The 25,389-nt window shown below is 38.1% G+C and overlaps 1 protein-coding gene across 1 annotated transcript in view; it reads left to right on the top strand.

The window, feature by feature from the left end:
- LOC128648089 (neuronal acetylcholine receptor subunit beta-3-like) overlaps positions 1-25,389 on the top strand; it is a 68,117-nt gene that overhangs the window by 3,905 nt on the left and 38,823 nt on the right. The window contains exon 2 of the mRNA XM_053700756.1: positions 11,445-11,596. Coding sequence (XP_053556731.1) covers positions 11,445-11,596 — 152 coding nt within the window. The remainder of the gene's footprint in view (positions 1-11,444; positions 11,597-25,389) is intronic.

The raw sequence follows: 25,389 nt of genomic DNA, 5'->3' as shown, positions 1-25,389 counted from the left end.
CATGTCTAAGAAACTATAAATAGACAATCTGAATATAACTAATATAAAAAGTACTAGTATGCAAAGTATATTAATAACATTTCTTACAGAATTTTCTGCACATACAGAACAAAAAGAGATTCCCCATTATGGCACATTATATAGCTTCTAATAAACTACATTAGCCTGTGCTTTGATGCATTCATTTTTCTTTGTTCAGGTCACACAATCTGATTTCACCTCTTCCGTTGTCTCACCCCTGTGCACGTAACCTCACCTTCACCCTCTTCTGTACATAATTCATGTAATGACACCTTCTCCAGTCTATATAATCTATAAATCCAGGTTATTAAATTCCACTGAATTCCTGGTTTACTTGTTTTTCAGTCACCAGGGCTACTACAACGTTCCTTATTGTTCCTGTCTGACCATTAATTTTAGTAGAAGGAACAAAAAAATGTCTGTTACCCTCATATTTCAAGTTGCACAAAATAATGGTCTTCCATTCAGTGATGATGATTTCAATTACATGACTACACCTTCCCTATTTAATAACCTGAAACCTCATCTTTGCAAGGGGATCTCTTTATCAGTAGCTGACCTCTCAACAGAGGGCCCTGGTGCAATTTTTTTGTTGTTGGACCCCCCAAAGGTAACTCAGTAGTAAGTAATAGAAATAATATACCTTCTGCTTTGTATAATGATTTTCAGGCTAGACCTGCACTAATAAAAGGCTTGCCTGCATTAGGATTGTACACATTCTGTACATTTCTATGTATAGACAAGCTGCTATGGCCCTCCCCCTCCAGAACTTGGGCCCTGGTGCCACTGCACCGCTGCACAAATGGTAGTTCCGCCCCTGTTTTTTATGTAACTGTTAATAATTTTATTTTCTTACATTCCTCTTATACCTGTAATGTATAGGAAAGCGGATATTATCGCGATGCATACAACTACTTATTATATTAGATTTTGGGGTAGAAATCTTGAAGGAGATTTCCATATAACATTTTCCTATAAAAAGTCCATGATGACATAGTTATCAAATTAGCCACATTTGGGTGCAAAGAATCTGATGGACCTGGACTGCTGCCCGTTAGACAAACCAGATGATTGCCAATTGTACCAGGCTGATGTATTTAAATCTCACCACTGGATCTTAATTGTAGGGCTGGTGGACCAGCTATTGTGCAAGGCAGGTCTCTCTTTTTCTGCCTGACTATCAGGAGCAGCAATTATTTTTCTCTTATAATTCTTGCCCATATGGGCCCCTTGTGCGCTTATGCAGAGACAAAAAGGCATGGATATGGCAATTAAAGGGACAGTGTATCCTACATTTTTATTCCTTTTAATTTGTTTCCAATGATCTATTTTACCTTCTGGAGTGTATTAAATTGTTTACTAATAGCCCCCTTTAACTTTATTTTGGTATTGGAAATAGCTGCCCATGGTATCCCTACTTATACTGAAAGTTTCTATACTTAAGTATTAGCTACAAAAAGGCCATGTAAACATGATCAGCAGTAGAAATAACACTCCCAGTGGAATGTAGGAGAGATATGTAATAAAATGTTAAGACTTCACCATTTTGAATGAGTTCACATCTTCCTCTAATTTGCAGATGAAACCAGGACCTATGTAGGGGGAAGAGGGACAGTGGGACAGAGTATCAAAACCAGGACTATATTAATAAATGAGTTTATCACTAAAATATTGCATGCATAGCAGCCATGCCTTTATATATTAGCGATTACACAGTTATGGAACTGTGCAGAGGCTTTGTATGACCGTGTGTATTTTTGATGATTGCTTTAGGTGATGCATTCACAGCATCACAGCTAAAAAAAGACTCAGGTTTCTTTGTAAAATATGATTGAACATTGCTAATAACATGAAACCCAAAATGTTTCTTTCATGATTCAGGTAATGCAATTTTAAGTAAATTTCCAATTTACTTCTATTATCTGATTTGCTTCATTCTCTTATTGTTCTTTGTTGAAGATGCATCAGTGCACGACTAGGAGCTATCTGAACACATCACGTGAGCCAATAACATGAGGCATATATATGCAACCACCAAACAGTAGCTCCTGAGCCTACATAAGGTATCTTTTTTTCATCAAAGGATATCAAGAGAACAAAACTAATTAAATAACAGAATAAATTGGAAAGTTGTTTAAAATCATGTTTTATCTGAATCCTGAAAGAAAAAACAAATGTGTTTCATTAAAGGGGCATTAAAGTACCAATAAATACAATTGAATTTCATAATCGACATATACATGATAAACAGACAATGCAATATAAATTACCTTGAATTTCATATGTAGAAAACAATAAGAGCACTGAGTCTCTTTAGGGGGCGCTAGACCATAAAGACTAACAATATATATATATATATATATATATATATCAATATGAGCATGGAGAAATACTATGTATCAGAAATCACTGTATAAACAAGGCAATAATTATAATAGAAATAATCATAATAATAAAATATAATGAAATAAAAGAAAAAAACAAATCACAAAAAGAAAATTCTAAAGATGTCAGACTTATCTATAGAGTCTTGTTAGCAGATAAGAAATAAGAGTATTGGATGGTTTGTACTTGTGGTAATTGGTAAATACTATATCAGTATTTGGAGTCTTGTCCCCTTTGCCTCCTTTTTGGGGTTCCTTTAGGGATGCACAATTCAGATGCAGATCCTCTCTTACTTCACAAAAAAAGTGATGAGAATCCAAGATGAACAAAGCAGAGGGCGCTTCATGTGCATATAAGCAGACAAATGGACACTTATTATATTGATCATGCAGGGTACTCACAATATGTGGCAGCACTCTGTTGTGCTGATAGGCGTGTTCTGTAGACTCTCAGTGCTCCAGCTCACTGCACAGAGGTGATCGGCTCACTCCAACGGTCAATTAGTCAGGATATAACAGACCAGAAGCGTGTGTGTTAGAAATATCCAAAATGGGTTTTAATGCTAAACTTGCATTCAGATTAAAACAGTGGTTTAAAATAGGGGATTGAAACATTCTTTCAGAGCCCCAATAAAATGCAACGCGTTTCTCCGCCGGCACAGTGGTTTCCTCAGGCATAAAAAAATACAGGTATGTCACATAACAGATATTTTTGGCTTTTTAAACCATAAAAAAACAATCAAGTATCACAATTACAAATCACACACCTGTAATCAGGTATCCTCAAAGGGACCTGCTGCAACTACGTGTTCTCAAATCTAATTGGGTCTGAAACACACACACCTACCTATCTCTAATTGGTCTGCAGAAGTGTTCATCTAATGTGTTACTGATCTCCCATTATTTCTATTAATCTTTGTATAAAGTGTATAATTTTTATAGGGTAATATATCTTAGTACAATATGATGACAGTGAAGAAATCCAGAACATATATTATCGTCATATGTTTAGTTCTATCTTAAACCGCTAATGCTGGGTTGGATCTTACCTTTAGTTATTAAAATGGATGTGCAATGTTCTCATTTCTGTCAATCAAAGGTTACTCAACCATAACATGATCAAATGTTTGGCATCACGATGTATGCCCACTTAGCTAAAGAAGCGCAACAAAAAATGAATGAATAATGTAACTCCGCCCTCCACCATCGACAGTAGAACATATTTTGTCAATAAATCCTTCTTTGAATCGTGTAGTGGCTTGTTGTATATTGTGCTACTAAGCTTCAGATCTTGTCTACTATTGGTTCAAAGTGCAGCTTGACTACATCAATCATTGGGCTAAAACGAGCCATGTGACAGGACTCATAACTCCACATAGGGTATTTTTATGTGTGTGTCATATGACACAATTCATTCAAAACTCAATACATTTCATATATGATTATTCAATAATATGTGTATCTGTAAAATATAATGCGATTGACTTTATCAGCCATATCATTATTATGTACATGGTGAATTTGTCTACTATACTAACATATACTAACAGATACAATCGATCCTTGATCTGCTCAGAGCAGCCAATATTGTGACCATTCAAGGTGCTGCAAGGAGACACGCCCCACAGATGTTATTTTTAATGATATTAGTTGTTTAAATATCTTTTAAAAAAGGTAATATTTTAGTGTACATATGATAAAGGAATGTAAGCCACCATGTTGTAACCTAGATTTCCTTCTCTGCTGAGGCCAATCAGGGACAGTTATAATTGTTGTGGGTAAGGCAGGCAGAGTCAGGGAATGCCCTGGATGAAGAAACCCAGACCAACAAAGATTCCAGCACCTAGGAGGAGTTCAGGTGTGCAGGCTGTTAAGGTCTATACCTGGACCCTATGCAGTAATGTCCAAAAGAAAGTTACAGCAGCACCACCAACAAGAATATGAATTTATTTAGCCAAAAGTACAAATGGATGAAGAAACCCAATACAGATACTGCAGACAAGAAAGCAGGCCGAGCACTCAATCCATGACCACTCTGCAGGATCAGAAATAGATGGTCTGAAATTTGCAACTAATGACTATAGCAGTGTTAAAGGGACAGTAAAGTCATAATTAGATATTTATTATTTAGACAGAGCATACAATTTTAAATAACTTTCCAATTTACTAATAATAATAATATTATTTAATTTGCTTCCTTCTCTATTTATCCTTAACTGAAAAGTTCAGCTAGGTAAGCTCAGGAGCAGTGACGAACCTTGGTTTTAGCTGCTGATTGGTGGCTGCATATATATATACTGATTGTCATTGGCTCACCCATGTGTTCAGTTAGCAACCAGTAGTGCATTGCTGCTCCTTCAACAAATGATACCAAGAGAAAGAAGCAAATTTGATAATAGAAGTAAACTGGAAATGTGTTTAAAATTGTGTGTTCTATCTAAATCATGAAAGAAAATGAATTGGAAAGCTCACAATTAATATCACTAAATATTGAAACTTTGTTATAATTTTGTTTAAGTACTATATATATAATTAAACTACAATCTCAAATTGTTTAATGTCCATCTAAAGAAAACAAGACATATATTTAAATAGGTCTGTACATAGGCTTACCATAATTTTTAGAGGTGAAACTGGGACCACCTGGTGCGGTGCCAGTGGGGGTGTGGTCAGGAGCGTGGTCAAGGGGGCGTGGCAATTACCGGTCCTTTTAAAGTAGTAGCTTTTATGTGTGTAATGTTTCGTGGATACTCTACCCTTCCTCAGTCAAACAAGTGAATCACACAGTTTAAATAGACCATAACACCACCCCCTAGTGAAAAAGGCACCATTACGTTGTCATGGCAAATAAATCAATAATATAAATCTCATATTCTAAATAATACTAAACATTAAGCATAATTATCACTTTCATAATTATCAATTTCACAGTTTAATATCTGCAGTGTAATATGTGTTTTATGTGTCTAATTAAGGAACAGAGCCAAATACTGATAAGGCATAAATACAACATTGAATGAAAGTAAAAAAGAAACACGTACCTGCTAAAGCTGTTTAAGAGGCTACTCTATACCATAATGCAGGACGATTACAGCCAAAATTCTATCCTGCATGAAGTAAAGCAAGATCCAGGCCAGAAAATCCTGCCTGTACTTCCTGGTCATACCCATATGATTCCCCTAAAGGTGTATTACCGGCAATGTCACCAGGGGTCGGGGGGTGTTAAATTTTTAGAAAAATAAACCAAGTAACACTACAAAATTAAAAAAACCCTATGCTGCTCACTCAGCCGGTATTACTAAATGTAAACTTTGAAGGACACGAACGTTAAGCTAAGCAGGGCTGTATGTAACAAAGTACCAGCATCCAACTATGCTGGAGAGCCACAGTCCAGACAGGTGGGCTGAAACCCAGACACGATTTGAAACCTGGAGGTGGCAACCCTACTGGGACAGAATGAACAACTGGGTGGGACACTGGGACAGCGCCTCCAAACCGGGACAATCCCAGTAAAAGTGGGACTTCTGGTAAGCCTATCTGTACATAGAGACCTACTTATCAAGCCGTCAACTTACTTGCTTTCGACGGCACCAATACACTCGCCTGACATCGCCTAACATCACGGCTGCGGTCCTGAATACGCTCTCCATATTTATATAAAAAGCTGTCAAAAAGCCATGCACCAAGTACGGGGCGATGAGCAGCGGACTGTTGTTAACTAAACAGTCATCGATTTCGCTGCTATTCGGCTTTTTCACAGCTTTAGGTATACCCTGTCACTAAACACTGCAACTATACTAAACTGTTTAAACCCTATCCTGCTGCTCCCCGACACCGCCGCAACTAAATAAAGTTATTAACCCCTATCTCACCACTCCCGGAGCCCACCGCAACTCTAATAAATGTATTAACCCCTATCCCGTCGCTCCCGGAGCCTGCCGCAACTAAATAAAGTTATTAAACCCTATCCCGCTGCTCCCCGACACCGCCGCAACTCTAATAAACCTATTAACCCCTATTCCGCCGCTCCCGGACACCGCTGCAACTAACTAAATGTATTAACCCCTAAACCTCTGGCCTCCCACATAACTACCACTTACTAAACCTATTAACCCCTAAACTGCCAGCCCCCCACATCGCCATAAACTAAATTAACCTATTAACCCCTAAACCTAACAACCCGCTAATTTTATATTAAATATTAACTCATCCCTATCTTATAATAAATTAAAACTTACCTTTAGATGGCATCTCTTAGATTCTGATTGGCTGATAGAATTCTATCAGCCAATCAGCATTAAGGTTGAAAAAATCCTATTGGCTGTTGCAATCAGCCAATAGGATTGAGCTCGCATTCTATTGGCTGATTGGAATAGCCAATAGAATGCGAGCTCAATCCTATTGGCTGATTGCAACAGCCAAAAGGATTTTTTCAACCTTAATTCCGATTGGCTGATAGAATTCTATCAGCCAATCGGAATCTAAGGGACGCCATCTTGGATGATGTCATTTAAAGGAACCTTCATTCGGAAGAAGATGTCGTAAGAAGAGGATGCTCCGCATCAGATGTCTTGAAGATGGAGTCGCTCCACGCCGGATGGATGAAGATAGAAGATACCGTCTGGATGAAGACTTCTGTGGGTTCGTTGAGGATGGATGTCGGATCTTCGGGGGTTAGTGTTAGGCTTTTTTAAGCTTTTATTGGGTGGGTTTTAATTTTAGATTAGGGTTTGGGCTTTTGAAAAAGAGCTAAATGCCCTTTTAAGGGCAATGCCCATATAAATGCCCATTTCAGGGCAATGGGGAGCTTAGGTTTTTTAGATTAGGTTTTTATTTGGGGGGTTTGGTTGTGTGGGTGGTGGGTTTTACTGTTGGGGGGGTATTTGTATTTTTTATTTACAGGTAAAAGAGCTGATCTCTTTGGGGAAATGCCCCGCAAAAGGCCCTTTTAAGGGCCATTGGTAGTTTATTGTAGGCTAGGGTTTTTTTATTATGGGGGGGCTTTTTTATTTTCATAGGGCTCTTAGATTAGGTGTAATTAGTTATTAAATATTTGATAATTTATTTTTTATTTTGTGTAACTTAGTGTTTATTTTTTTGTAATTTAGTGTTTGTTATTTTTTGTAACTAAGTTGGTAGTTTTTTGTAACTTTGAAATTATAGTAGATTTAAATTATTTGAGTAGGGTTAAGTTTTTAAATATGTAATTTAGTTAATTTAATTGGTAGTTTAATGTAATTTTAATATAACAGTTAGGGTAGATTAATTATTAGGTTAATATAGTTTAATGTAATTTAATGTAATTTTAGTATAACAGGGTAGTTTAATTAATAGTTTAATATTTGTAAGTTTAAATTTATTATAAGATAGGGATGAGTTAATATTTAATATAAAGTTAGCGGGTTGTTAGGTTTAGGGGTTAATAGTTTAATTTAGTTTATGGTGATGTGGGGGGCTGACGGTTTAGGGGTTAATAGGTTTAGTTAGTGCTAGTGATGTGGGAGGCCAGGGATTTAGGGGTTAATACATTTTAGTTGCGGCGGGGTCCAGGAGCGACTGAATAGGGGTTAATAACTTTATGTAGGTGGCGGAGGTGTCTGGGCGGCAGATTAGGGGTTAATGGGTATAATTTAGGTGGCGGCGGTGTAGGGGGCGGCATATTAGGGGTTAATAAGTATAATGTTCGTGGCGGCGATGTCGGGGAGTGGCGGAATAGGGGTTAATAACTTTATTATGTTGCGGCGGTGTCGGGGAGCAGCAGAATAGGGGTTAATAAGTATAATGTTGGTGGCAGTGGTGTAGGGATGTTTAGACTCAGGGCTTATGTTAGGGTGTTAGGTGTAAACATAACTTTTATTCTCCCATAGGAATCAATGGGATATCTGGCAGCATCGAACATGAGCTTTCGCTGCTTTCAGACTCCCATTGATTCCTAGGCATCCGCCGCCTCCAGGGCGGCGGATTGAAAACCAGGTATGCTGGGCCGGAATAGTGGCGAGCGTCCCTGTTAGATATTTGTTAACTAGCAAAAGTAGTCAGATAGTGCCGAATTTGCATTCGGAACATCTGTAATGATGTAAGCATCGATCTGTGTCAGACTGAGACCGGCGGATTGTATGTTACTTCACAGATTTCAACTTTTGCCGGTCTGTAGGCTTTGATAAATAAGGGGAATCAAGCTCGCCCCAATTACGCTGCGGAATTCCAGCGTATTTGCGGTTGACGGCTTGATAAATAGGCCTCTTAGTCTGAAGTTTTTTTTCCAGTTCTACACCGTGTAACTAGTAACAAGCTGGGCGTGTATGTGTTTATGCGTGTTTATGTGTGTTGAATTTCCATCAAGTATTTTAAAAGCTATGCTGTGCAAAGGTCAGTCTCACGTCTTCATAATTTCATATTCATGTATTCTCAATTAAGCAAAATTAGTTAAAGCATAAGTCTCCATTTTTGTTTCTTATGGAATATCAGAGAGAGTCTTTTTTTATATGAAATTACAGAACATTTTAGATCAGATTACAGATATTCTAAATAATACAGGGAGTGCAGAATTATTAGGCAAGTTGTATTTTTGAGGATTAATTTTATTATTGAACAACAACCATGTTCTCAATGAACCCAAAAAACTCATTAATATCAAAGCTGAATAGTTTTGGAAGTAGTTTTTAGTTTGTCTTTAGTTATAGCTATTTTAGGGGGATATCTGTGTATGCAGGTGACTATTACTGTGCATAATTATTAGGCAACTTAACAAAAAACAAATATATACCCATTTCAATTATTTATTTTTACCAGTGAAACCAATATAACATCTCAACATTCACAAATATACATTTCTGACATTCAAGAACAAAACAAAAACAAATCAGTGACCAATATAGCCACCTTTCTTTGCAAGGACACTCAAAAGCCTGCCATCCATGGATTCTGTCAGTGTTTTGATCTGTTCACCATCAACATTGCGTGCAGCAGCAACCACAGCCTCCCAGACACTGTTCAGAGAGGTGTACTGTTTTCCCTCTTTGTAAATCTCACATTTGATGATGGACCACAGGTTCTCAATGGGGTTCAGATCAGGTGAACAAGGAGGCCATGTCATTAGATTTTCTTCTTTTATACCCTTTCTTGCCAGCCACGCTGTGGAGTACTTGGACACGTGTGATGGAGCATTGTCCTGCATGAAAATCATGTTTTTCTTGAAGGATGCAGACTTCTTCCTGTACCACTGCTTGAAGAAGGTGTCTTCCAGAAACTGGCAGTAGGACTGGGAGTTGAGCTTGACTCCATCCTCAACCCAAAAAGGCCCCACAAGCTCATCTTTGATGATACCAGCCCAAACCAGTACTCCACCTCCACCTTGCTGGCGTCTGAGTCGGACTGGAGCTCTCTGCCCTTTACCAATCCAGCCACGGGCCCATCCATCTGGCCCATCAAGACTCACTCTCATTTCATCAGTCCATAAAACCTTAGAAAAATCAGTCTTGAGATATTTCTTGGCCCAGTCTTGACGTTTCAGCTTGTGTGTCTTGTTCAGTGGTGGTCGTCTTTCAGCCTTTCTTACCTTGGCCATGTCTCTGAGTATTGCACACCTTGTGCTTTTGGGCACTCCAGTGATGTTGCAGCTCTGAAATATGGCCAAACTGGTGGCAAGTGGCATCTTGGCAGCTGCACGCTTGACTTTTCTCTGTTCATGGGCAGTTATTTTGCGCCTTGGTTTTTCCACACGCTTCTTGCGACCCTGTTGACTATTTTGAATGAAACGCTTGATTGTTCGATGGTCACGCTTCAGAAGCTTTGCAATTTTAAGAGTGCTGCATCCCTCTGCAAGATATCTCACTATTTTTGACTTTTCTGAGCCTGTCAAGTCCTTCTTTTGACCCATTTTGCCAAAGGAAAGGAAGTTGCCTAATAATTATGCACACCTGATATAGGGTGTTGATGTCATTAGACCACACCCCTTCTCATTACAGAGATGCACATCACCTAATATGCTTAATTGGTAGTAGGCTTTCAAGCCTATACAGCTTGGAGTAAGACAACATGCATAAAGAGGATGATGTGGTCAAAATACTCATTTGCCTAATAATTCTGCACTCCCTGTATAATCACAACTCATTAAAGGGACTACCAGTGATGCACCAGCTATCCTCTATATAAGGTTTTTTTACATACATAAAATGTGCTATTACATAGTAAAAGAAGAACATTTCTTTTAAAATAAAATGCTGTAACAAAATAGACACTTTTATTTGGACACTAGAAGGTCCATTTATAGGGACATAAAAGTGCACAGCTCCAGAGGTGCAATGCACTAATGGGACTTAGCTGAACACATCTAGTGAGCCAATGGCAAGAGACATACTGTATGTGTGTAGCCACCAGCTGGCTCCCAGGAGTGTATTGCTACTTCTGAGCCTACCCAGGTATTCTTTTCAACAAAGGATACCACAATAACAAAATACATTTGATAATTGAAGTATATTGAAAATTATCTGAAAACTTTGAGCCATAAAAGTAAAATGTTGACATTAGTGCCCTCTGCTTAGCTAGTTTTAAAAAAAATATAGAATGTCATTTTTGTATTTTGTCATAATCCAAAGTCCTGATTATCTTCAGAAGCTTGCAAAGTCCCGCATGTAGCTCACTGATTTGGCACCAAAACACGGCTACACATCTTCTGACAATATACAAATTAAAGGGAAACTCACGCAAAATTAAACTTTCATAATTCAGATAGAGCAGCAATTTTAAACAACTTTCCAATGTACTTCCATTAACAAAATGTGCTTTTTATATTTACACTTTTTGAGTCACCAGCTCGTTCTGAGCATGTGCAAGAATTCACAGAAAATACGTATATACATTTGTGATTGGCTGATGGCTGTCACATGATAAAGGGGGTGTGGAAATAGACATAACTTTTAAATTTGTCAGAAAAAAATCTACTACTCATCTGAAGTTCAGACTAAGTGCTATTATATTGTCTTTTTATCATATTTACAGGTCCTTTAACTATTTGTCTTTTATGTTTTTATTTTGCAGCCTTTGCCACATTTCATCCCTTGGCAGAAATAGAAGACACTCTGCTACGGAATTTATTTGCTGGCTATCAAAAATGGATCAGGCCTGTGCAAAATCCTAACACCACAATTACAGTCAATTTTGGTTTAAAAATATCTCAGCTTGTTGATGTGGTAAGTATAAATAATTATGATATTTTAGCATATTGGATACACTTAAAGGGATATACAACAGTCTGTCATAATAAAAATGCACTAAGAAATTGGTTATACTTAAAGGGACACTGAACCCAAACATTTTCTTTTGTGATTCAGATAGAGCATGCAATTTTGAGCAACTTTCTAATTTACTCCTAATTTTCTCTTGCTATCTTTATTTGAAAAAGAAGGCATCTAAGCTAAGGAGCCAGCCACATTTTAGTTCAGAACGCTGGACAGCACTTGTTTATTGGTGGGCCGGCATCTAAATTTACATTCTTGCTTTTCAAATAAAGATACCAAGAGAATGAAGAAAATTTTAAAATAGGAGTACATTAGAAAGTTGCTTAAAATTGAATGCTCTAGCCGAATCACGAAAGATCAAGTGTCCCTTTTAATAGAAATGATTGTAGTGTGTATTTATCATTTTAAAAAGATTTTAACTTTAATTTCTTTTCTTTTTTATACTTAAAGGGACATTCCAGTCAAAATGAAAATGCACAAAGTTGCATTTGGATAGAGACATATTTGCAAAATACATCTACTGGCAAAAATGTTCTCTTGAAACAGCTATAGCTTTTACTAGAAGCATTTGTATTAATACAAGTGTATTGCAAAAATGTTAAATTTCTAAACCTAAATGCACCTGTGTGCATTTCAACTTTGGCTGGAATATCCCTTTAATATGTGCAGGGTCCTTTACTTCATGACACAGCCCCATAAGGGAGCTGTTTGCTTCCACAGGAAGGCAAAGAAGTAACTCTTCCTTTGATGTGGTTGCTAGGAGTCAGCTCTAGCAGCAGTCAGTTTATTACCCAAGCTCAGTAGAGGAGTTTTGCTGCAAAATTCATGTTACAGTAGTAAGATCTGTAATGTCATCTCTCTTATCACACTAAAGGCAGAGGCTACACAGGAATTTCAAAGTGATCATTTTGAAAGAAAACAAGTATGAAAATCAGACTGTTTCTTTTTTATGTTTATTTTGACTTAGCATTTTTTTTTATACTAAAGTAGTACAGTTTCATATCCCTTTATAAGAACATACAACTGCAATAAGGAAATTCTTTACTTCTTTAGGCCAGGGGTGCTTATACATTTTTTTATTTTTATTTTATATATATTTTTTAAATGTTTTTATTGAGGCAATCCAAACAAACACATATCAATTACACATTGAAGGGCAACATCACAAGTACACTAATGCAAGAGACCTTGGTTACATAGTTCAAAACATCAATGAGCAGGGAATCACATCTCGCTTATCCTGCTCCAAATAGTACCCTTCAACATTGCACCTCATTTTATTGGTGTATCTGCATAGTGTCATCAGTGTAACAGAGATCCACCCAAGGGATCAGAAGACTAGGGTATAGATGACGACACATCAATAATACAGTAATATCCTATAGTGAGTTAAGAAATCTGCATACTCAAACTGAACCTGCTTAAAGGGACATAATACTCATATGCTAAATCACTTGAAACTGATGCAGTATAACTGTAAAAAGCTGACAGGAAAATATCACCTGAGCATCTCTATGTAAAAAAGGAAAATATTTTACCTCACAATTTCCTCAGCTCAGCAGAGTAAGTTCTGTGTAAAAAGTTATACTGCTCCCAGCTGCAGGTAAAAAAAAAAAAAAAATGAAGAAATGAACAGCAGCCAATCAGCATCAGCAATGCTGAGGTCATGAACTCTTACTGTGATCTCATGAGATTTGACTTAACTCTCATGAGATTTCATAGTAAGCTTCCTTTACCTGATTGGTGAAATAACATGAGAGTTCACGAGGCTCATCCTTTCAGCTGTCCCAGGACAGACATACTAAAATGCTGCTTAGAAATCCTTTACAATGGGAGGTGGCTACTGAGGAACTTTTGAGGTAAAATATCTTTCTTTTTTACATAGAGATGTTCAGGTGATATTTTCTAGTCAGCTTTTAACAGCTATGCTGCATCACTTTCAAGTGTTTAAACATTTGGGTATTATGGCCCTTTAAGCATCTTCAAAACAAATATTAGACATTCCACAATATAACACAGTGATATGAATGAAATATAAGCAACACAAGAATGCAAGTTGGTCCGATGTGAGCGCAAGTAATAACAGTTTCAGTCTAAGGCACATAAAGAAGATCAGTGAGCAATCTTATGTTAAAGGGACAGTATACACTCATTTTCATATAACTGCATGTAATAGACACTACTATAAAGAATAATATGCACAGATACTGATATAAAAATCCAGTATAAAATGGTTTAAAAACGTACTTAGAAGCTGTCAGTTTGGCTCTGTTGAAAAGGTAGCTGGAAAGCCCACTGCAAGTGGCAAATAAGACACTCCCCCCCCTCCCCCTTCTTTTGCATATGAAAAGACCCTTTACACAAACAGGAGCAAGCTGGAGTAGGTAGTCGAGCGTATTCACATAAAACTTTGGGGCTTGGTTAGGAGTCTGAAAATCAGAGCAATGTTATTTAAAAATAAGCAAAACTATACATTAATTTTTAAAAAAAACTTTATGGGCTATATAAATAGATTATCTACAAAACATTTATGCAAAGAAAAAATGAGTGTATAATGTCCCTTTAACTCATCATCTGGTTAATGTTTAAATAAGAGAAAGTTACAACAGCTAACAAACAATATATAGAAAAGAGTATATATATATATATATATATATATATATATATATATATATATATATATATATATATATATAAACCTAACAACATTATTCTTTCTTTGTGAATTATTAATCGCACCACAGGATATTATTCTATGAAGAACTCGGGAAACACTTGTGTTGGTTACCTTAGATCCTCTAACTTCCAAGCATCTCAACAAGGAATCGATCATATACATTAAATATATACATGAACTGATATGTATACTGTAATTGCAAGGATGGACATTTTGCAGACTTTAGAACACAGAATAATAATTAGATATAACTTTCAACAATAAGGTCCGCAGAGCCATTCTTACATACATGTAGGCACAATCCAAAGCAAAGGCCCTACGGATAGGACAGAGACTACTTAAATCTGTCAGAGTGTGAATGTGGAGGAGAAATTACTCATCCCTTACCGCATAGAGAGGGGGAAGGGGGGGCGGTGTAGTGAGCATTAGACCAATGATATTATTCTCCACATATGCTGACCTGTACCATGGGCAAAACTATTATAGCCAAGATGGGCATTAGGCAATACCAAGAATGAATACATTTTATCCAGACAAGACCATATTAACATAAGTTCTCATGTTAGTGGATATTATAAAACTGCATATTGATAAACATAGCAAATTTCTTGTACTAGGGCCCGAAGAACCTATTTATGGAATGTAGGAGAAAACTTAGTCACGGTTCTTCAGACTAGGCAGAGGCTACTTAACTCTGCCAAAAGGGAATGCGGAGGAGGAGGTATTCAACCATTACCGCATAAAAGTGATGGGGGATGGAGGTTATTCAAGTAATAGTGTACTCCTTCATCATTGTTGGCCCACATACCAGACATTTAAAACAACTCTATCAATGGTGAGAAAATAAAAAAGAGGATCTAGAAACAGCTATTCCCCAAGGGCTCCCAAGTTGAATGGCAACTTATAAGCACTGTGCAATGCTAATTATATGTTTTGAGTAAAAGTTACTAAAGAGAAAGCTAAATGAAGGTATTAGCTTGACATCCAAGGCAAGACAGTGTAGTGGGGGCAATGATTTCTAAATGTACTACTATAGGCGTGGTAGTGGAACACTAACAGTGCAGGACAGAAGTATATCGGCAGTCAAGAGGAGCAGCATACCATGTGAACAATATAAACAATAGTAGCTCCCATAGCTAAGTTCCCACACATCTACTTTTCAGTACAGATAAGTGTATTTAGGATTGATGAGGTATGACCCAGACCATTATGCCCATATATGCTGAAGGCTGGCCTCACTCTTTATAAGGCATAAAATCTATATTCCACAGAAAGCTGAATGCAAAAAGCTTACTGTACATTCTTGTGAGAAGGGGAGCAGCCAATAATTCAAAATCTCCAAGCTACATACAGGAAGTAAACTAGAAAATCATATAAAAGAATCATGCAAAACATTATGTGCAATATAGTGGCGTTGGTAATAATCAGGTTTAATGCTTAATATCGATCGCCAAGCTTAAGCGCTGCAGCATACCTAAAAGCTGTAGTCCTCTAAGTATATAAGCCATCAACCCATCTAAATGGATATGAGCACATTAGTTAAAGGAGTATACAACGTATGCATAGGGATCTGATCCAAGAATATATAGAAATTTTAGCATATGGCGCAGATGCAGTTGTAAGGTGTACATCCTATAATTGGAGATCAACAGAGACCAATCACCATGCAGAGTATGCTTCTAAACTGACCTTAAAATATTAAAATGGCTGTTGATAGCGTGTGACAGCTTAAAACTGTCAGACATTTGGGCTTTATCTTATACTACACTGCCTGAAAACAAAGAGTACACCAACATACAAAAAAGTAAGCATGAGGCCAGAGGGGAATGTACATCTCGCAGCAATCACACTCTAAACACAAAGGAATCAGGAGCAATACATTTTTCACTATAGTAAGAGAAAAGTTGGAGATACAGTAAAACTACAAATTACTAAAACGTCTACATTATAAACTGTAGAGGGGTTGTGTTATCCTCAGTGAGTGGTAGGAGCAAGATTTTCATAACAGAGTTTTGGTTTGTCTCTCGTGTATGTCTTTGTCTTAACCTACTCCCATTCTCACGGCTATTACGGTGCATAAATAAAGCAAACCTGTTCCAGTAAGAGAATAATTGTCGCCATCATCTGCAACAAGTTGAGCGATATTCAGCAAGTGCAAGAGACATTGCTTCCCCTGCGCTAGAGGGGTATATGATCTCCAGAGCCTTTTCTTCTTAGTACATGGCTTAGTTTTCCATCTTTTCAGACGTTTTGTGTTCTTGTTATAAGCTGCTCAGCGAACGGGCCTCATCACAGCCGGAACTCCAGTTGTTCCGGGCGTAGAAGTGATCATTGTGCTTCCAGCTGGCATGTGACGAGCAGCAACCTGGTCGCTAATCCGCACCTCTGGGGTTGCCATGTAAGTCAAGGTGTCCACTGTAAGAGGGTAGTCATCTCCACCAGTGTCACAGAATCTCTCCGGACAGCCATATTTTTGGATGATGGCATCTAATCGGCTCTCAAACTTAGCAAAGTGAGCAGTTAGTACTCTCTCTATAGACCCCATAAATCTTTTGCGGATCTTTCAATAGTCATCATAGCTCAGAATAAAATATGTTTGTGGAGATGCGTTCTGTCCGACAAATCTGTGAAAGTTCCTCTGCCCAACTTAGATATTTTCAATTTCACCTCCACCACTTTTATTTTATGAGACTGCTAAGTTTGCTGGGAGTAAGGGCCTCCGTTTTTCTCCGGGTCTAAAAGGGCTTTCTGCAGCTTCTCCTCCACTTCGCTTGATCTCTCACTATAGTTGTTTGTTTGGTTTGGGCTGTAGTTATTGTCTCAGCAGTTTTTTTTCCCCTTTAGAATGGCCTCTCGGCCCGGACTAGGCTGCAGCTGCGGACTTTCCTGATTTTGTTCCGGTTCTCAAATTCCGGTTCAAAATGTGCTTTCTGTAAACTTTCTAAAATTGTTTCTACTTATTACCCCATAGTTAAGGGTACTGTCCGGAGTTGATTATTGGCCTCAGTGGCCACAAATAGCTTCTTTTTAACAGTTTAAACTCTTTTCTCACTCAGAGCTCCTTTCAGATACTGCTGCTTCCATTGCTGGCTAGCTCCGCCCCCCACTTATACATTTTGTTAATATAGAAAATCATTAAATACCTTTTTTGTAGGAAGGGCCAGGTTACTAATGACTTCTCCTGTGGAGCACCATGTGACTAATGGTGGTATTAGCCAGGGGGCCACATTACATTATAATAATGCTAAAGATAATGACTCAAACCTAATGAGATGTGTTGAACTATTTATTTTTATACCAATTACTGATATTGCTCTACTGCTCAGAGTGCATGCAAAAACCCTTGGAGGGCCACATGTGGCCCTATAGCCATAGTTTGGTCAACCCTGCATTAGAGCATTTTCTTATTGCATCATAGTTTGCCTATAACTGTGTGTATAACCCCTACAAAGGTGTTAAATACAGAGTTAAAGTGAGCTCAAGAGTGGCAATACACTGACAATTCGTAGCTGGACAAAAGCTGGTGATTAACAGCTAAGCATAAATACTGCATGTGATTGACAAACCAACCTGTGACCCAACATTATTCTTTCATGATTCAGCTAGAGCATGGCATTTTAAACTACTTTCTAATTTAATTCTATTATCAAATTGTCTTCATTCTCTTGGAATCGTTTGTTGAAAATCTGGAAAGTTAGCTCAGGAGCGTGTACAAAAGCACTAGACGACAGCACTATTTCCTGCCATGTAGTGCTCCAGACACCTACCTAGGTATCCAACAAAAATTGGATGCTCTGTCTGACTCATAAAAGAACATTTTTGTTGTTTCATATCCCTTTAAGACATGCCCTATCTGAATAATGAAAGTTTAATTTTGACTAGACTGTCCCTTTAAGTATGTCAAGGAAATGCATACAATAGGGCTTACAAAAAAAAAAAAACGTAATTTAAAAATCTCATTAAATTCAGTAAAAAATAATATAGTTAACTTGCATTAAATATCGAATCCAGAATGTTCTGTAAAAAATCTTGTTTTATGGGAAAGTTCAAATTTGTATTGAAATGCCGACAAATTTCATGATTCAGATATAACATGCAATTTTAAACAACTTTCCAATTTACTTCCATTAACAAAATGTGCACAGTCTTTTTATATTTACACTTTGAGTCCCCAGCTCCTACTGAGCATGTGCAAGAATTCACAGAAAATACCTATATGCATTTGTGATTGGCTGATGGCTGTCACATGATACAGTGGGAGTGGAAATGGACATAACTGAAATTTGTACGAAAAAAACCTACTACTCATTTGAAGTTTAGACTAAGGGGCCGATATATTAAAGTGCAGACAGACATGATACGATGTCCGCAGCCTCAGAGCAGGCGGACAAGTTATGGAGCAGCGGTCTTTAGTGACAGCATGACTAAGGGGTTAATCCCAGAAACGTCGCTATTTTTTATGTATCTCCAATGAAAGTTTTATAATTTTATAAGTATTATACCAGTGCTGGTGACTATTTGTATTTATCGCAGCCTCAGAGCAGGCAGACAAGTTATGGAGCAGCAGTCTTTAGTGACAGCATGACTAAGGGGTTAATCCCAGAAACGTCGCTATTTTTTTATGTATCTCCAATGAAAGTTTTATAAGTATCATACCAGTGCTGGTGACTATTTGTATTTATCGCAGCCACAGAGCAGGCGGACAAGTTATGGAGCAGCGGTCTTTAGACAGCTGCTTCATAACTCTGCTGTTTCCGGCGAGCCTGAAGGCTAGCGCGGAAACAGGGGCATCAAGCTCCATTCAGAGCTTGATAATTCAGCCCCTTATTGCTTTTGTATTGTCTTTTTAATCATGCATGTGTTGATAATGCAAATCTACTGTATTTAATGGTCCTTTCAGTGTCCAGTATTTTTGTACAGATTTTACTGGATTGTCCAGCTAAATACTGGACACTTGGCATCCCTAGTTATAGGCAAAGCATATTGGAATAAATCAGTTTCCTATTGTAGCTTTAAATGTAAAGTATTTGTAGATACAAGAAACAGATTATATTATTATAGTATTAAAATGGCAATAGTAAGACATATGTATTTTAGGTCCTATAAATTAGGTCACTTCATAAAAAATGCAAACTTGCAGACCTGAATTCTGTTTTACATGTCATCCAGCTTTACTGAATTTCCATTAATGCTAATATAAATACACACTGAAAAAAATAGTTGAAAATAGAAATGTATAAAAAATGTTCCCGAAGTAAAGGCTAAATATAGAATGCTGACTTATTCACATTATTATAGTCTCAGGGAACTCAGTGGCCCAATAAACTATTACAGATTTCTACAAAATAGCATTTCTAGTTTATACAAAATACATATTTGGTTTAATATAAGTTCAGGGAATGTTGTCAGTTGTATTCACACTTTCAGAAATCAGTCAGATCTTTAGTTTAGTGCACCCATGTCTGCCACTAGAAATTTTTGGGTCCCTTACTTAACCATTGATCAGGACCCACCCCTTTGACATGTGCAATTTTTGACCAAGTGACTAAAATACATATGTAGTATGTATTAGTGTAGTCAAACATGGAAATGTTGTAAAGGTAGCAACACACTCACACATAAGGATTCAAATATAGACACTTTAGCAGGCACACAAAGAAACACACAAACACACTCATACACCCACACAGACATTCAGCACTTACAGAGACACCCACAGAAAATGCACAGACATATGCACACACCATCACAGAAACACCCACAGAAAACACACAGACATATGCACACACCCTCACAGAGACATCAACAGAAAACACACAGACATACACACACACACACCCTCACAGAGACACCCATAGAAAATGCACAAGGACATATGCACATACACTCACAGAGACATACACAGAAAACACACAGACCAGACATACACACACTCACAGAGACACCCATATAAAATGCACAAAGACATATGCACATACCCTCACAGAGACATACACAGAAAACACACACACATATGCACACACCCTCACAGAGACATTCACAGAAAACACACAGCCATACACACACACACACACACACACTCACAGAGACACCCATAGAAAATGCATAAAGACATATGCACATACCCTCACAGAGACATACACAGACATATGAACACACCCTCACAGAGACATTCACAGAAAACACAGACATACACACACACACTCACTCACAGAGACACCCATAGAAAATGCACAAAGACATACGCACATACCCTCACAGAGACATACTCAGAAAACACACAGACATATACACACACCCTCACAGAGACATTCACAGAAAACACACAGACATACATACACACACCCTCACAGACACCCGCAGAAAATGCACAAATACATACATACACACACCCTCACAGAAACATCCACAGAAAACACACAGACATACACACACACACACACACACATACACACACACACCCTCACAGAGACACCCATAGAAAATGCACAAAGACATATGCACATACCCAAACAGAGACATACACAGAAAACACACAGACATACACACACACACACACACACTCAGAGACACCCATAGAAAATGCACAAAGACATATGCACATACCCTCACAGAGACATACACGGAAAACACACAGACATATGCACACCCATCACAGAGACATTTACAGAAAACACACAGACATACATACACACACACACACACACACTCACAGAGACACCCATAAAAATGCACAAAGACATATGCACATACCCTCACAGAGACATACACACAAAGACATACACACCCACCCTCACAGAGGCATCCACAGAAAATACACAGACATACATACACACACCCTCACAGCCACCCACAGAAAATGCACAAATACATACATACACACACACTCTCACAGAGACATCCACAGAAAATGCACAAAGACATACGCACACACCCTCACAGAGACATCCACAGAAAACACACAAAGATATACACACCCACCCTCACAGAGGCATCCACAGAAAATACACAGACACACACATCCTCACAGAGACACCCACAGAAAATGCACAGACATACGCACACACCCTCACAGAGACCCACAGAAAAAAAAATACGTACACACTCATAGAGACACCAACAAAAGCACAAAGACATAAACTCAACACTCACAGAAACACTCACAGGAGGTAAAATTCCTGCATATTGCCATCCCCTAAATCAACAGTGTGTGACATGCATGATAAAAAAAAAAAATTCAGAAATTAAGAGATCACTTTTTAAAGAATCATATTTGTAAATGTGCAAACAAAAATACTTCTGTGAATTCAAAATTGTACATTATTGATCTGTCAGAATGGGTAGATGAAGAAAACTACTTTTGAAAGGTTGACATATGTTTCGGGCCCCCCCCCCCCCCCCCATTTTCCCAAACCAAGAGCACCACTTCAAATATGGTGTACAAATGTTCCCATCTGTCAGCTGTACTTATGGATTTTGAAAATGCTGTACTCATGCTGTACAGGGAGTGCAGAATTATTAGGCAAATTAGTATTTTGACCACATCATCCTCTTTATGCATGTTGTCTTACTCCAAGCTGTATAGGCTCGAAAGCCTACTACCAATTAAGCATATTAGGTGATGTGCATCTCTGTAATGAGAAGGGGTGTGGTCTAAGGACATCAACACCCTATATCAGGTGTGCATAATTATTAGGCAACTTCCTTTCCTTTGGCAAAATGGGTCAAAAGAAGGACTTGACAGGCTCAGAAAAGTCAAAAATAGTGAGATATCTTGCAGAGGGATGCAGCACTCTTAAAATTGCAAAGCTTCTGAAGCGTGATCATCGAACAATCAAGCGTTTCATTCAAAATAGTCAACAGGGTCGCAAGAAGCGTGTGGAAAAACCAAGGCGCAAAATAACTGCCCATGAACTGAGAAAAGTCAAGCGTGCAGCTGCCAAGATGCTACTTGCCACCAGTTTGGCCATATTTCAGAGCTGCAACATCACTGGAGTGCCCAAAAGCACAAGGTGTGCAATACTCAGAGACATGGCCAAGGTAAGAAAGGCTGAAAGACGACCACCACTGAACAAGACACACAAGCTGAAACGTCAAGACTGGGCCAAGAAATATCTCAAGACTGATTTTTCTAAGGTTTTATGGACTGATGAAATGAGAGTGAGTCTTGATGGGCCAGATGGATGGGCCCGTGGCTGGATTGGTAAAGGGCAGAGAGCTCCAGTCCGACTCAGACGCCAGCAAGGTGGAGGTGGAGTACTGGTTTGGGCTGGTATCATCAAAGATGAGCTTGTGGGGCCTTTTCGGGTTGAGGATGGAGTCAAGCTCAACTCCCAGTCCTACTGCCAGTTTCTGGAAGACACCTTCTTCAAGCAGTGGTACAGGAAGAAGTCTGCATCCTTCAAGAAAAACATGATTTTCATGCAGGACAATGCTCCATCACACGCGTCCAAGTACTCCACAGCGTGGCTGGCAAGAAAGGGTATAAAAGAAGAAAATCTAATGACATGGCCTCCTTGTTCACCTGATCTGAACCCCATTGAGAACCTGTGGTCCATCATCAAATGTGAGATTTACAAGGAGGGAAAACAGTACACCTCTCTGAACAGTGTCTGGGAGGCTGTGGTTGCTGCTGCACGCAATGTTGATGGTGAACAGATCAAAACACTGACAGAATCCTTGGATGGCAGGCTTTTGAGTGTCCTTGCAAAGAAAGGTGGCTATATTGGTCACTGATTTGTTTTTGTTTTGTTTTTGAATGTCAGAAATGTATATTTGTGAATGTTGAGATGTTATATTGGTTTCACTGGTAAAAATAAATAATTGAAATGGGTATATATTTGTTTTTTGTTAAGTTGCCTAATAATTATGCACAGTAATAGTCACCTGCACACACAGATATCCCCCTAAAATAGCTAAAACTAAAAACAAACTAAAAACTAGTTCCAAAAATATTCAGCTTTGATATTAATGAGTTTTTTGGGTTCATTGAGAACATGGTTGTTGTTCAATAATAAAATTAATCCTCAAAAATACAACTTGCCTAATAATTCTGCACTCCCTGTATATGGTCTTGGTGGAACCATCAGCTGTGGTACTCAGTCTCAGCCTCATACCATTAGATCTGGTTAAATGCAGGATTTAGACTTGTTTGTATGTATTTCATAATTAAGTCAGCTGTAGTGTAAACTGAACAGTGTTAATTTAACCTGTCTCATTTCAAACACTGAGCAATCTTGTCCTGAGACTATACCAGTTTATGCAGATATAAAAATCTTAAATAAAATGCCTCCTGGCATCTGGAAAGTCCTTGCATATATATAAAAAATCATATCTGCCAAAAGGGCACCAACCATTTGTGTATTGAGGAGGAAACATTTCTGCATGGTTTTAAATATAGAATTTCTACAGAACTGTCAATAAAACATAAATACACTGCTGCATAATACAAAAAAAATTGTGTTTTTATGGACCCATAGCTCCACTATACAACGACTACCACACGAAAGTTACAATCCGAAATTGCACAAAGAAATAAAAAACATTTTCTAAGTAAGTCCTATCTCCTCTGCAAATGAAAGTGATCTGCCGTCTGAATCAAGCACACACTGTACAAACAGTGTCAAGTCTGTCTCACACTGTGCATAGTGGTTTAGTGCACACTCAGAAATCCTCTCAAATGCTAATTCTTTACTCCTTGTAATGACATTTCCCGCGCTCAAAAGCACTCTGCTGTAGCGCCCTCTGGTGGCTGCCAAAATAAAAAAATAATAGTTGTGTTTGCCTCATGGGGGCCCCTGGCCTAGTGGGCCCCTGACAGGAGTCACCCCTTTCACCCTCTGATGGCGGCCTACATTTCAGTAACAAACCACACTATTATTCTATTTTTAATTATATTCAAATGCATTTTATATCATGTTATTTATCATAGATCATGTCCTATCTTATTATGATTATATGCTGTTTCTAATTTCATCAATTTAAATTCTCTTATCATTAATGTAAAAGTTTCCATACTTCGCTGCTTTTTGTAATATTTGTGTGTCACCTCCAAAAACAAATGTTTAAGTTTATTAATAATAAAAAAAATACAAAAAAATATCAATTTAAAGATACTTGTAATTTAATAAATAAACTGCTCAGTTTTATATGAGATTGCTTTTTCACAAATCCCCTGTTACCTAGGTATTTAATCACTGCTATTATGTTAAACATATAGGAAAATGTGTGCACCCAATAACTCCTGTGCCACATGATAAGTATAAGTGCCGGTCAAACAATGTGGACATATGTGCAATTGAGCCAATCATCAGCCGTAATTTTCTGAAGGAAACATGAGCTTTTGCCTATGTGTTTAACCCATTAACAGGGTTTGAACTCACAAGTAAAAAATGTTTTTAAATGTACATTACAATATATGGCCAAAAGTATGTGAACACCTCTACTAATTATTGAGGTCATGTGTTTCAGACATACCCATTGCTAACAGGTGCATAAAATACAGCACACAGCCATGAAATCGCCATATATAAACATTGGCAGTACAATGGATCTTACTGAAGAGCCCAGTGACTTGAAACTTAGCACTGTTATAGGATGCCACCTTTGCCACAAGTCAGTTTGTGAAATTTCTGCCCTACTAGATTTGCCATGTTCATCTGTAAAGGCTGTGACACACTGCAAGCGGAGCGGTGCGCAGCGTGTAAATGCAGCTGTGCGCGCTCAGTGTGTCTTGCCTTTTCATCTCTGAGCACTCTGCTGTGTCAGGTCGCGTAGCTGAGCACTCAGAGATGAAATAATTGAACTTCAGAAGCGATGCAACGCGGTGCGAAGCAGCTGCATCGCCTCGCGCCGCATCGCTTGCAGTGTGTCACAGCCTTAAGTGATATCATTGTGAATTGGAAACATATAGGGGCAACAACAGCCCAGGAATATAGTAGTAGACCACAAAAGATCAAAGAATGCGGGTGCCGAGTGCTGAAGTGCATAGCACACAATGGGTTTCAATGACCAAACAGTTGTACACAAGCGTCACATCAACATGCGCAATGCCAAGCATCTTCTGAAG

Source organism: Bombina bombina, chromosome 2 (assembly GCF_027579735.1).
Source record: "Bombina bombina isolate aBomBom1 chromosome 2, aBomBom1.pri, whole genome shotgun sequence".
Taxonomy (NCBI): domain Eukaryota; kingdom Metazoa; phylum Chordata; class Amphibia; order Anura; family Bombinatoridae; genus Bombina; species Bombina bombina.
The sequence above is the reverse complement of the archived record's forward strand: the minus strand, read 5'-3'. Positions and strand labels throughout refer to the sequence as shown.